Below are 14,711 nucleotides of genomic sequence, written 5' to 3'. Positions count from 1 at the left end.
CGGCCCAGAGAATGGGCGAGATACGTGCCATGGGCAGAAATAGCCCAGAATTCTCTACGGCACTCATCAACCAACATGTCACCGTTCCAGTGCGTGTTGGGCTACCAGCCGGTCCTGGCTCCATGGCACCAGAGCCAGACCGAGGCTCCTGCGGTGGAGGATTGGGTGCAGCGCTCGAAGGACACCTGGAGAGCCGTCAAAGACGCACTTACAAAGGCGAGTGGACGGCAGAAGAAGAGCGCTGACCAGCACCGCAGTGAGACCCCTGTGTTTGCACCAGGGGATCGAGTCTGGCTCTCGGCTAGAAACCTGCCCCTCCGCTTGCCCTGCCGGAAGCTGGGCCCGCAGTGTGTAGGGCCGTTTAAAGTCCTGAGGAGGATAAACGAGGTGTGTTACCGGTTACAACTTCCATCTTACTACCGTATTAACCCCTCGTTTCATGTGTCTCTCCTCAGGCCGGTGGTGGCTGGTCCCATGCAGGAAGGTGAGGTGCCGGAGGTTCCTCCCCCCCCGCTGGACATTGGGGGGTCCCCGGCGTATAAAATACACGCCATTCTGGACTCCAGACTTCGGGGGCGGGGCCTACAGTACCTCGTCGACTGGGAGGGGTACGGCGCGGAGGAGAGGTGCTGGGTACCCAGGAGGGACATTTTGGACCCTCCACTACTGAGGGAGTTCCACCGCCTTCATGGGGATCGCCCTGCGCCTCGTCCTCCGGGTCGCCCTCGAGGTCGGTGGTGGCGCGCTGCGGGAGCCGCGCGTCAGGAGGGGGGTACTGTCACGAATCCCACCGAAGGTGGCTCCCCTGCCTGCTCGGGCGGCGCTCGGCGGTCGTCGTCACCGACCTACTAGCCGCCGCTGATCCTTTTTTCCTTTTCGTTTGGTTTGTCTTATTGGTTGCACCTGTTCCTCATTTGTCTTTTGATTTTGGTTATTTAAGCCTGGTTAGCCCGCCCAGTGTTGTGCGGGATTATTTAGCGTCAGGTTGTGTTTTGTATTTGGATGTGCTGGCGATCTACTACTGTTCTATTTTCATGCATGCTGTGCACCTGTTGTTTGGGCACTTTGCATTTTTCACGCCCGTTGTGTTGGCGTCTATCGTGTTGTGTTTTTATTGAATAAACACAAAGTTCCTTACCTCTGCTCTCTGCGCCTGACTCCTACCACCACTCCTAGCAACGACTGACAAGTCATGCATACTCCAAAAATGTTTTTAACTTTTCTTAAATCAACGTTTTGCTCAATAGACTGAAAAAAGTCTGCACACCTTTACTTTAAATAACCTTAGTCAGGATGTGATAAACAAAATATAATTGCTCCTACATGCATATGGTCCCCTCCCTTGCAGCTTTTGACCATTTGTCATTATATGTTGTCCTATCTGTCTGTCCTGTCTGAATGTCCTGTTTGACAACCGAAGTCACTGCCTGTGAAATATCCCTCGATATGATTTTGTTGTTGTGCAGAAAGACAAACGAGTCATTTCTGATGGAGTCAGGCACAGATGAGACAAATCAAAAGGAAAAAATGGCTAAATCAACCTTTGATCAACCTTTGCTGAAACATTAACCTTTTCTAGTCAAAGATTTAGATAAGCAGCACCCCCCCCCCCCCCCCCCCTTTGTAAGCTTTTCTTTCTCTTCTGTTGGTAACATATCAAATATATTTATATTCCCGTTATTTACCAATGTTAAATCTCTGTCTCTGCTGCCCTGGGATCAGCTGTGATGTTGATGATCTAAACATAGATTTCATTGTATATCCCACCAGGGGACAATCTGGTGTTATTAGATAGAATTCAAGCTATGTTAGATCAAATTCAGACAGTAACTATTATTTTAGCAGGTGATCTAAATCATACATTTGATAAGATTGACAGACAAAGTAATAAAAAGGGGCACATTTAGGGAACCTCCAAAGAGGCTGACAAATGTAATCTCTACAAATAAATTACAGGAAACCTAGAGATTGCTATTTCCAACTACAAAGACTATTCCTTTTTTTCTCAAAATAAGAATAGTTATTCAAGAATTTACTACATGTTTTTTCTCTGTGCTCAGGAAGCTGCCCCTGGGTGTAGGCTTACTTCTGCAATGAAGTAAAAGCAGTTCTGCATGCCATACGTCGCTTTGTGCTTTATTCAACTCTGGCTACAAATACAGAACATGTATTCGATGATGATTCTTTACAAACCATGTCATGGAGAGTCTCTCTCTCTTGCCAGATCAAGCTGCTACTCCCCAGTCTAGCCAGGATCAATCTGCAGTCATGGAGACAAAGCAGTATGGTAATGTAACCTGCCTTGTTTGCATGGGATAAATTCTGAAATATTACTGAACTAGTGTTGGAATTAAATAATGACTGTATATGATCAGATTCACACTGAGAGATATGATGAATAAATAGATGACCTAAAGTCAGGAGTCTATCAATCTGCAAGACAACAGTATACATATTACTGAGGAAATATTCATAATGGAAACTATGGCATGTTCAACTCTTAAAAAAGCTTTGTTGGGTGCTGATATGAAATGTATTTTAATAACTCAGAATGTGAGAACTGAATATTATTTTCATTCAGGAAACAATTCTGATGGAAAGTCTTTCAGTCTCACCTGTATAGTCCTGTACATTCACGGTTAGATTCACTGAAAATCAATCATTCTTTAAGGTTGTTTGAATAACACGTTCTCTAACCCAGGTGCCCAATTTGTGGATGAAAACATGGAAGTACTTATTCAAAGGATTACCATGGTGATGCCAATAGCAGATGGCCTATACCAGAAGAAAATGATCCATGATGAGGATTACTCTGAAATCACTGCGGCCCAAACCAGTATGTCAAAGATGAGAAAGCTGTATGTGGCCCTGAAACCAGGAGGAGAGGTGGCTAAATCAGCCTTTTACAAAATTCTACTGGATCAACATCCTCTTCTAGTCAAAGAACTGGGTAAGCTCCTCTCTCTCCTCTTTTGGTATCATAAGTATCTATCAGTAAAATATATGTGTATTCCAGTCCATGCTCCCCTGAAATCAGCTGTAATGTTGATTATCTATAATGAGTTTGAATGGAGAAGGTGATGGTTTGTTATGGGGCTGCAAAGTTCCCCCTGGCCCCCCTGTAATTCTAAAATCTGCACACAACTGATTCTTTCCCTTTGTTTTCCTATATGACTACAGGTGGGGTTGGCCAGAAATGAAGTCATAACTTGAGCGGCTTCTACAGTCATGGTCTGGACTTCTAGGAACCTGCTGGCCCACTGCTCACTTTTTTCCAAATCTTACTATTGTCTCTCAACCACGTATATGTTTAAATCTCACACATTACCTCAGAAATAGTGGTCCTATCACACCACTGTTGTCAAACAACAATTTGTAACAAAATAAATAGTGTTTTTTAAATTAATCACATCACGTCTTTTCCTGGTTGCTTAATTGTTCAGATTGCATACGGAAGACAGCGTACTAGGACCCGTTCTGGGATTTGCCACCAGTCAAGAGAAGTCATACAAAAACCTTGACATCTGAATCTTTAATGGTTTTACTATATTCAATTTTGAAAAACAGTATGTTGGAAACACAGGAGGCTGGTGAGGAGAGGACGGCTCATAATAAGGGCTGGAATAGAGTAAATGGAAAAAAATCTAAAACCTTGAAACCATGTGTTTAATGTGTTTGATACCATTCCATGAATTCAATTCCAGCCATTACTATGAGCCCGTCCTGCCCAATTAAGGCGCCACCAGCCACCTGTGGTGGGAATACTGCCCATGTCTCACCATTATGCTTGTGAAACATATTCATTTGAAACATTTTATTGTGATCCAACAGTACACCTGTGAAATATAAGAGTTAGCCAATGTGATGAGTGTTCAAGTCCAGGTGGTGGATAGGATGAGTTTTTCCTCACAGTGTAAAGGTGCTCTTTATTCTACAAAAAATCAATGTGTAAACACACATCATCCCTACATCTGTCCAACACAGACACATTGTAAGTACCTGGGTTTAATGGGTAAAATAAAGATTGGCAATGTGTCAACATGGTTGACAAAATTTTTTTGCTTGTAGTGAAGTTGTATTAATTTAATATATTCATATTTGACCCATACTAGTGATCTACAATGGCCACACCCGTTCCACAGCGGCTGCTGGCTACCCTAGAAAAACTAGACAAGGCTACATTTGAGACCTTCCAGTGGAACCTGATGGAGGAAACACTCGAAGGCTTCAATCCCATGTCAATCGCCAATCTAGAGGATGCTAGCAGGCACAAGACAGTGAGTAAGATGGTGCAGGCCTATAAGAAAGAAGGTGCTATGAAAATCACCCAGAAGATCCTGGAGAACATGGGAATGATTGATTTAGCAGATAAGTTAAAGACAGATGTCGAAAAAGATAATTCAGAATGAACTGTTTACAAATACTGTCTGCAACAAATGTACTTTCATATATGCATTTTAATCGTTCATTCACATACTGTAAAGTTAATTATAGTAAATATGTAAATGTCTATTGTTGATAGTTGAACATTTTAGAGGCAGTTTCCTGGACACAGATAATTAAGCTACACCTGGACTGAAAATGACTTTCAATGGAGCTTCTCATTGATCTTGCTTTTTATTCCAGGAGTAGGCTTTTTATCTGTGCTCAGGAAGCTGCCCCTGAGTGTAGGCTTACTTCTGCAATGAAGTAAAAGCAGTTCTGCATGCCATACGTCATTTTGTGCTTTATTCAACTCAGGCTACAAATACAGAACATGTATTCGATGATGATTCTTTACAAACCATGTCATGGAGAGTCTCTCTCTCTTGCCAGATCAAGCTGCTACTCCCCAGTCTAGCCAGGATCAATCTGCAGTCATGGAGACAAAGCAGTATGGTAATGTAACCTGCCTTGTTTGCATGGGATAAATTCTGAAATATTACTAAACTAGTGTTGTTAGAAGATTCTACAAAAAAATTGAATTAAATAATGACTGTATTTGACCAGATTCACACTGAGAGATATGATGAATAAATAGATGACCTAAAGTCAGGAGTCTATCAATCTGCAAGACAACAGTATACATATTACTGAGGAAATATTCATAATGGAAAATATGGCATGTTAAACTCTTAAAAAAGCTTTGTTGGGTGCTGATATGAAATGCATTTTAATATCTCAGATTGTGAGTACTGAATATCATTTTCATTCAGGAAACAATTCTGATGCAAGGTCTTTCTTATGTCATGTTTGTCAAAGATGCTGATTGAAAAACTTCTGTATTTACGGTCTCCCCTGTATAGTCCTGTACATTCACGGTTAGATTCACTGAAAATCAATCATTCTTTAAGTTTCTTTGAGTAACAGATGTTCTCTAACACAGGTGCCCAATTTGTGGATGATAACATGGATAAACTTGTTCAAAGGATTACCATGGTGATGCCAATAGCAGATGGCCTATACCAGAAGAAAATGATCCATGATGAGGATTACTCTGAAATCACTGCGGCCCAAACCAGTATGTCAAAGATGAGAAAGCTGTATGTGGCCCTGAAACCAGGAGGAGCGGAGGCTAAATCAGCCTTTTACAAAATTCTACTGGATCAACATCCTCTTCTAGTCAAAGAACTGGGTAAGCTCCTCTCTCTCCTCTTTTGGTTCTACACCAGGCCAATGGAAACTACCTCTCAAACACCCCTGTAACTATTCTGTAGTAAAATATTGTAGTCCCAAGTACTTCTCCGCATCTGCCACCGTAACACCTATTTTCTGTGACTTACATTCCATTCCTGCGGTACTGTTGATTACCATGGCAATGAATGCTAAAAAGCCAACTTTACTGAATCACCATTCATTTGCAGTCCTATCACTCAGGTTATGTACCCAATGCGTATGGGTCCAGTAAATTAAAATGCTGCCTAACAAACGTCCAGCACCACATTTTCCTAATGGAAACCCTGACACACACAACAAAAAGTACTTGTACTACCACTGAACCTAACATACTTCTCTGTCTATGTGTTTTTAGCTGGACTTGGACCAGCAGAAGGATGAGGAGGAACAGGAGAACAAATCTGAGTTGGTGAAGATGAAGAGCAACCTGAGGAGATCTAAGCAGGGGGCTGATGGGGAGAAACACCACTTAGGGAGCCACAGGGGTGTGTGTTTGTGTGTGTGAAAAAGAGAGAACAGATATGTTCATAGAAGTACAATACCGTTCAAAAGTTTGTGGTCATTAAGAAATGTCCATATTTTCCAAATCGTCATTGTCAAAGTAGCTTGTCATTTCGACCATTTGTGCAGTATTAAAAAGCCACATTTTCCCCAGACCCTAGGCTACCAAAAATGTTCCTCGTGTGTGCAACTTCTGTAAGTCCCTCTACTCCAGTGCTCTATGCAATTATGCAAATGCAGTAATATGCATGCAATGCTTCATTATAAAGGCTTAAAAAATTCCCTTGCATTCCGGTACCTCAGAGCTTCCCAGGTCACCCCCCTCTTGTGTTAACTTTTTGTTCCGGCACCACCTGATTTTCAAATTAAGCACTGAATATACTGTATTGTACCAAATGGAGTCAATCAAATTTAGATACCAAATCCTATGAATTGCACTGAGGCCAGGTAGGTTTCTGAACAAAGCAAGATTGACACATTATTATTATTATTATTATTATTATTATATATATTATCATATTATTTAAAAAAAAAGTGTTTTAAGTACATTTTGAAGAACGACACACAGAGGAGAAAATTTCAGTTCTGCTGCGTGCAAACTTGAACGTTGAGAAAATTCTGCGCAACTTTCAGCGCATTTACTGTGAACACTGAGGTTGTACCCGCTTTAAGTTCGCTTTAACAGTGGTCAAGTAGGCTACTGTGGCTATTTGATCATAATGTAGGCATACCAGAGTGGCCTACCATAAAAAACAATGGAGAAAATGCATCACATAACATTCTGACACGTAAATAGCTGTTATATTATTCAGTAGCACCCAATGTGTGGTGTTTTATGTAGGCCTACATTCCATGAGACTTTAGAAGAAAACATGCAGGGCTTGACATAGACAAAAAAAAATGTGTTTAATGCAAGAAACCATTTTACAAAATCAAATGCATTATTATTCCCATATTATTACAGACAATCAGTCAAATTATGCTACCTCTGCCTATTGGCTACTTCGCTTATTCAAGCTCGACTCATAATACACCACTGCCCCTTAAAAAAAGGATCTCTTTAACCCCACTTGCTTTTCAAAAATGTATAGAAAAGTAATTTTTGTGCTCTGTAGGAAGCAGTCACTCCTCAATTGTGGACTACAAATTATAACTGGGCTAATATCACTAACTAACAAAGGATATGAACAAATGTGCACAGGTGGCTACATGCAGCTCTCGCTTTGATCTCAAAACAAGCACATCTACTCACATCCACTCATGCTGTAAACACAGTTCAGTTTAAAGTGAATGGCACAGCTCCATATATGGAAATGGCCTATTTGCATATAGGCCTACTGCAGCTCTGATTGGTTGTGGGCTTGCCTGCAGTCCGATGCATTCTGCCTACAACAAAATCTCTGGCATAGTTTTGCATGCAATCCTTGCATGGTTTGTTTTGTTTCAGTGTGTTGCACTGAAAGTGGCTAATATTGCATTGAATCAATGACAATTCCCACAGTAAAGGGAAAAGTTGATAGTGTTAACTAAAGGGGGAAAACTCTAGAAAGTTGAGTGAAGTTCAATCTCATGCTTCTCTGCACAGGCTGATATTTCTTCTGTGGCGTCTTGAGGAGCTACATGCGCCTCGATCACACCAACAACGTTATTGCGTTTTGGTACACCAGAAGTACATTAATTTACAATGGAATGCTGCATTTACCTTACAGTACTGCATTGCAGAGGCAGTAGCAGTGCATTCTGTGTGATGCATATGTTCCAACATATGCATAAAATTGTATGCGTAGACTTGACAGAAAGTAGCAAATGTTTTATGTTGCACACATATACAGTAAAATAAATAGTGGGATTACATTAAAAAAGTGACTGCAGAATTTCTTTGAATTCATTAATTTGCATAGTAGCATAAATATTCCTTATTCGATGACATCTTCACATTTATTGTGACAGCCTATAATATAATTTCCCTCAAATGCATTGTTTTGGAGGGAATTGCAATAATAGTCAAAATAGTAGAGAGTAGACTATCAACAATGAGACCAACATTGAAGAAGGGGGTCTTGACGCACTGTTGGACCGGGACCAGCCCCTGCCAAGGCAGCCGCTACTGTTCCAAGGGGTCCAGCATAACAAACTTCACAACACATTCTCACTGGAATCATTGTATATTCTTAGAGAGAAAAAAAAGGGTTTGGGTTCTTCGGCTGTCCCCATAGGATAACCATTTCGGTTCCAGGTAGAACCCTTTGGGGAAAAGGTTCTACAAGAAACCCAATAGGGTTGTACCTTGAACTGAAAGGGTTCTACCTGGAACCAAAAAAGGTTCTTCAAAGGGTTATCCTATGGGGACAGCAGGAAAACCCTTTAACCTGTCTGGGCTAGGGGGCAGTATTTTCACGGCCGGATGAAAAACGTACCCAATTTTAGAATATGCATATTATTAGTAGATATGGATAGAAAACACTCTGAAGTTTCTACAACTGTTTGAATGGTGGCTGTGAGTAGAACAGAACTGATATGGCAGGCAAAAACCTGAGAAAATTCCAAGCAGGAAGTGGAAAGTCAGAGAATCAAAAGAACTACAATTCTCAAATCGAAACTACAGTGTCTGTGGGGTGACGTTGCACTTCCTAAGGCTTCCATTGGCTGTCTAAAGCCTTCAGAAAGTGGTTTGAGCATTTTCCTGTCACTGGGCAGATAATAGGAGCTCCGTTACTGTGTGGTCTGCCTGGCAACAAAGGAATTGGATATGCTCGGTCCCGCGAGCGCGCCCCTCCTTCCTTTTCTTCTTGAATGAATATGCTATTGTCCGGTTGGAATATTATCGCAATTTTACGTTAAAAATACCATAAAGATTGATTTTAAACAGCGTTTGACATGCTTCCAAGTACGGTAATGGAACATTTTGACTTTGTCTCTCGTTCTGCGCTCGCGCGTTATGCCTTTGGATAAGTGATCTGTACGCACAAACAAAACGGAGGTATTTGTACATAAATGTGGATTATTTGGAACAAAAACAACATTTGTGGAAGTAGCAGTCCTGGGAGTGCATTCTGATGAAGATCAGCAAAGGTAAGAGAATATTTCTAATACTAATTCTGAGTTTAGGTTGCCCCGAACTTGGCGGGTGTCTGAATAGCTCGCCGTGATGGCTGAGCTATGTACTCAGAATATTGAAAAATGTGCTTTCTCCGTAAAGCTATTTTAAAATCTGACACAGCGGTTGCATCCAGGGGTAGTCCATCTATAATTCTTTAAATAATTGTTATATATTTTGTCACCGTTTATGATGAGTATTTTTGTAAATTGATGTGCACATTCACCGCCTGTTTTGGTGGGAATACATTTTCTGAAAATCACACGCCAATGTAAAATGCTGTTTTTGGATATAAATATGAACTTTATCGAACAAAACATACATGTATTGTGTAACATAATGTCCTAGGAGTGTCATCTGATGAAGATTGTCAAAGGCTAGTGCTTCATTTAGCTGTGTTTTGGGTTTTATTGACATGTCCTTGCTTGGAAAATGGCTGTGATTATTTTTGTCTATGTACTCTCCTAACATAATCTACTGTTTTGCTTTTGCTGTAAAGCCTTTTTGAAATCGGACAATGTGGTTACATCAAGGAGAAGTGTATTTTTAAAATGGTGTAAAATAGTTGTATGTTTGAGAAAGTTAAATTATGACATTTTGTTGTTTTTGAATTTGCCGCCCTGATATTTCACTGGCTGTGTCCCGCAGCGTCCCACCTAGCCCATAGAAGATAACCCTTTCCCTCTCCCTTTAACATCAGTATTATACGCACCTGGCATGGTACATCAGGTAAGCAGGAGCTCTAATTAAGGTTATACGACATACAGCTAGGTTGATAACAATGGGAAAGGGTAACCTAGGGTAAATACAATTAGTACAGTTTTCCACCATCTTCACTGGTCTGACAAAATGCAGGTGGACAAAAAAAATGATTAGGAAGAGATTGGGTTTTTAACTTTAATCTTGTCTTAGACTCTTTCCTCTGTACACCTTTGCAGATCTAATTGAGATACTAAGAAACAAATGAAATGAAAAACATTACAGGAGAAAGTACAGGAAAGAACATGACTGGTATGTGCGTTATTGAAAGGGGTGTGTGTGCGCGTGCACGTATGTACGTGTAAAAATAAAACAAATTGTGAAGATAAACACACAAATCACCTGTAATCTATAAGAGAACAACACGAGCATGTATTTTTTGCACAACTAAAAAGGGAATGTGTAGCCACAATACAGGTAAACACAAATTTCACCTTTAGTCCTGTAAAAGAACAAGCACATCTGAATTCTCCAGTGTGTGAGTTTCAATTCAGTATATTTTCATGCAATCTATGTACAACTAATAATGAATGCTATCCCAAGTATTGAGTAACGATTTAACAAGGACATGGTAAGCGGAATAAGGACAGTTGGAAAATCTCAGTTGCATTTCCTTTGATTCCTCGCGTCCTCTGTCCTCACCTCCCGCTGAAAACCCATTGGAGGAGAAGGTCAGCGTGAAGGAACCTGACATTCCCCCTCTCTGACCTTCTCCTCCAATGGGCTTTGAGAAGGTGGCGAGGAGAGAGGACGTGAGCAGTCAAGGAATTATGGTTTAGATTCTCCCATGGAGAGAGAGTAATACAGACAGTCAACCCACCCCCTCACCAGTCTGCCTGCCTTCTCCCCTTTATCTGCCTTGGCTCCATCCCTCTGGTTAGCCACCACCATTCATCACGACAGCCTCCTCAGGCAGAGGGAGATAAAAGGGCGGGGCATTGGACACATGAGGTGCCTCGAGGAGAAGAGCAGTGTGTGTTTGTCTCTGTAAATAAGAAAAGAATGTGTAGCCATAACACACAGTTCCAATACCCTGGTTTTCAGGTGGTTTTAAATGAAAGAAATCTATTCACCTTTAGACCAACAAGAGAATCTGTGAATTCTCTGGTGTGTGAGTTTCAATTCAGAAATCTATGTAACACTAATAATGAATTTGAACACAATTGACACGTGTGAAAGGAAAGGTACAATGAGGGAGGTCAAAACAACAACAACCAGACAACTCCTCTTCTTCCTGTCGTTCCTGTGAGCTGGTCGGCTAACTTGACTCCATCTCTGCTAGGGAAGAGAAAAACAACACATACACGCATTACATAATACCATAGAAGGTGAGATTTATGTTTACTAAATACTGCTTGTGTAGTTAGTGGCATAAATATTGTAACAGTGTGGTACAGTTGGTAATTCTTGCTGTGCACTCATGGGATTTGAGATCAAAAGATTAATATGACAGGCACATATTTTAGACAGCAAACTGTTGTTTCAGGGTATTTTTAAACACAACTATACATTTGACTCATATTAATCCTTTGATCTGAAATACCAATTAGCGTACATGAGTATACAAAAATGACCCCACTTTACTTCACTGTCACAATACTTGACACTACCTGTGTTGTGGATAAAAAAAAAAACTAAAAAAAACGTACCATTGAACTTGAATCTTAAGCTTGACTGCTGCTTTTCTTTGCCGAGGCAGCCTCTTCAGGGTTAGAACCAGCCCAAAAGGGTCTCTTCCTCCTCCTTCCTGTGAGCATCAGGTTGGGCTGCTTTCCTCTGAGTGGATCTGGGGGCTGGTACCTCCAATGACGCCTGGTGTGATGTTGTTCCTCTTCGTTTCTCTCCTCGTTTATCTCCACGGCTTTATCTCACCTGGTCCAGAGGTGCTTCCTCCATTCCAGTATCTTCCATGGCTGCACCGGCGATGGTCATACTTGTAGATGACGTAGACGTCGTAGAGGGTCTAGCTGCACCGGTGGTGGACATACTTATAGATGACATAGAGTGTCTAGCTGCACCGGTGGAGGACATACTTGTAGATGACGTAGAGTGTCTAGCTGCACCGGTGGAGGACATACTTGTAGATGACGTAGAGTGTTTAGCGGCACCGGTGGAGAACATACTTATAGATGACGTAGAGGGTCTAGCTGCACCGGTGGTGGTCGCACTTACGGATGACGTTGAGGGTCTGTCTGTAAAATGTCCACTTGTTGCCCTAGGCACGATAAACAGATCCGGAAAATAAAGAATGTAGCAGAAGTGCCTGAAGCTGCTGACCCACACCTCTTCTTCTCCGCCCCTCGCTCTGATACCTGTCCCTGAGTCCTCTCCATTCCCTCCTACAGTATTCTTCTACATAGACATGAGTACATAAGCCAAACCATCACCTAGCATAACTATAGTTATTAGATAGCGAACATGGACATGTCATCTACTGTATACACAGACACACTTATATGACCAAATGATCAGGGGAATTATCTACCATCATTTCTATTACTATTTCTCTCACACACACGGTTATTTGGCCAAATTACCAGGGGTAGTAACTAGCATAATTTATATGACTTTCTTTCTCACAAACACAGATTTCATTGGCTAGGTTAGCAAACTAGTTAACTTCTAGATGTGGCTAGTTAGCTTACTGCTAAACTTACCTGGAAATCCTACAGTCGTGGCCAAAGGTTTTGAGATTGACAAATATTAATTTCCACAAAGTTTGCTGCTTCAGTGTCTTTAGATATTTTTGTCAGATGTTACTATGGAATACTGAATTATAATTACAAGCATTTCATAAGTGTCAAAGGCTTTTATTGACAACTACATGAAGTTGATGCAAAGAGTCAATATTTGCAGTGTTGACCCTTCTTTTTCAGGACTTCTGCAATCCGCCCTGGCATGCTGTCAATTAACTTCTGGGCCACATCCTGACTGATGGCAGCCCATTCTTGCATAATCAATGCTTGGAGTTTGTCAGAATTTGTGGGTTGTTTGTTTGTCCACCCGCCTCTTGAGGATTGACCACAAGTTCTCAATGGGATTAAGGTCTGGGGAGTTTCCTGGCCATGGACCCAAAATAGATGTTTTGTTCCCCGAGCCACTTAGTTATCACCTTTGCCTTATGGCAAGGTGCTCCATCATGCTGGAAAAGGCATTGTTCGTCGCCAAACTCTTCCTGGATGGTTGGGAGAAGTTGCTCTCGGAGGATGTGTTGCTAGCATTCTTTATTCATGGCTGTGTTCTTAGGCAAAATTGTGAGTGAGCCCACTCCCTTGGCTGAGAAGCAACCCCACACATGAATGGTCTCAGGATGCTTTACTGTTGGCATGACACAGGACTGATGGTAGCGCTCACCTTGTCTTCTCCGGACAAGCTTTTTTCCGGATTCCCCAAACAATCGGAAAGGGGATTCATCAGAGAAAATGACTTTACCCTAGTCCTCAGCAGTCCAATCCCTGTCCCTTTCACAGAATATCAGTCTGTCCCGGATGTTTTTCCTGGAGAGAAGTGGCTTCTTTGCTGCCCTTCTTGACACCAGGCCATCCTCCAAAACTCTTTGCCTCACTGTGCGTGCAGATGCACTCACACCTGCCTGCTGCCATTCCTGAGCAAGCTCTGTACTGGTGTAGCCCCGATTCCGCAGATGAATTAACTTTAGGAGATGGTCCTGGCGCTTGCTGGACTTTCTTGGGCGCCCTGAAGCCTTCTTCACAACAATTGAACCGCTTTCCTTGAAGTTCTTGATGATCCGATAAATGGTTGATTTAGGTGCAATCTTACTGGCAGCAGTGTCCTTGCCCGTGAAGCCCTTTGTTTGCAAAGCAATGATGACGGCACATGTTTCCTTGCAGGTAACCATGGTTGAGAGAGGAAGAACAACTTTTCCAAGCACCACCATCCTTTTGAATCTTCCAGTCTGTTATTTGAACTCAGTCAGCATGACAGAGTGATCTCCACCCTTGTCCTCATCAACACTCACACCTGTGTTAACGAGAGAATCACTGACATGATGTCAGCTGGTCCTTTTGTGGCAGGGCTGAAATGCAGTGGAAAAGTTTTTTTTTGTGATTCAGTTCATTTGCATGGCAACGAGGGACTTTGCAATTAATTGCAATTCATCTGATCACTCGTCATAACATTCTGGAGTATATGCAAATTGCCATCATACAAACTGAGGCAGCAGACTTTGTGAAAATTAATATTTGTGTCACTCTCAAAACCTTTGGCCACGACTGCACTATCGTGGACACATCTCCAAGCAGCATATTTTGCATTTATGTCCCTGTAGCTGTCAGTAGTTGTGTAAAAAAAAAACATGGTTTTGATGATACTGTGAAAATTATTCTCTCCTCCATGTTTTCAACAACCGCATGCGACCGTCTGCAACACGTGTAGATACCGGGATTCAGTATAGTTGCGTAGCTGCTCAAAATGTTATGCAGCACTGACGCAATGACGCTGTCGGCGTGATCAAGGCTTTAGAGGGAACATTGCAGAGGAGTATGAAAATGTTAAATGATATTTAAAATTAGACGTTGGGTCTGCAGAAGAACAGAGGATTGTGTTAGGTCTTACCCAGATTTTCCATGTCAATTGTTTCTGACTATCAGATTTTCAGAGAAGCACATGAACCCAGCAAAGAACTCGTGCGCACGTACTTTCTAGTATCGTCGATAACAAACTCTGTCGACCTCACATC

At 41.8% G+C, this 14,711-nt stretch overlaps 1 protein-coding gene across 3 annotated transcripts in view; it reads left to right on the top strand.

The window, feature by feature from the left end:
• LOC106573461 (receptor-interacting serine/threonine-protein kinase 3) overlaps positions 1-3,411 on the top strand; it is a 33,423-nt gene extending 30,012 nt beyond the window's left edge. For 2 of the 3 annotated variants that reach the window (XM_045697094.2, XM_082962636.1), the window contains exons 11-13: positions 2,225-2,287; positions 2,702-2,950; positions 3,181-3,411. In XM_045697094.2, the coding sequence (XP_045553050.2) occupies positions 2,225-2,287; positions 2,702-2,950; positions 3,181-3,200 (332 nt within the window). In that variant the 3' untranslated portion in view covers positions 3,201-3,411. Of the gene's footprint in view, positions 1-455; positions 1,138-2,224; positions 2,288-2,701; positions 2,951-3,180 lie in introns of those variants that run through there. The other variant, XM_082962638.1, reaches the window with a different exon arrangement.
• The last annotated feature ends 11,300 nt before the right edge of the window (positions 3,412-14,711 follow it).

This window comes from Salmo salar, chromosome 16, assembly GCF_965601325.2.
Source record: "Salmo salar chromosome 16, fSalSal1, whole genome shotgun sequence".
NCBI lineage: Eukaryota > Metazoa > Chordata > Actinopteri > Salmoniformes > Salmonidae > Salmo > Salmo salar.
Note: the sequence above shows the minus strand (reverse complement) of the source record. Positions and strands in the feature narration are given on the sequence as shown.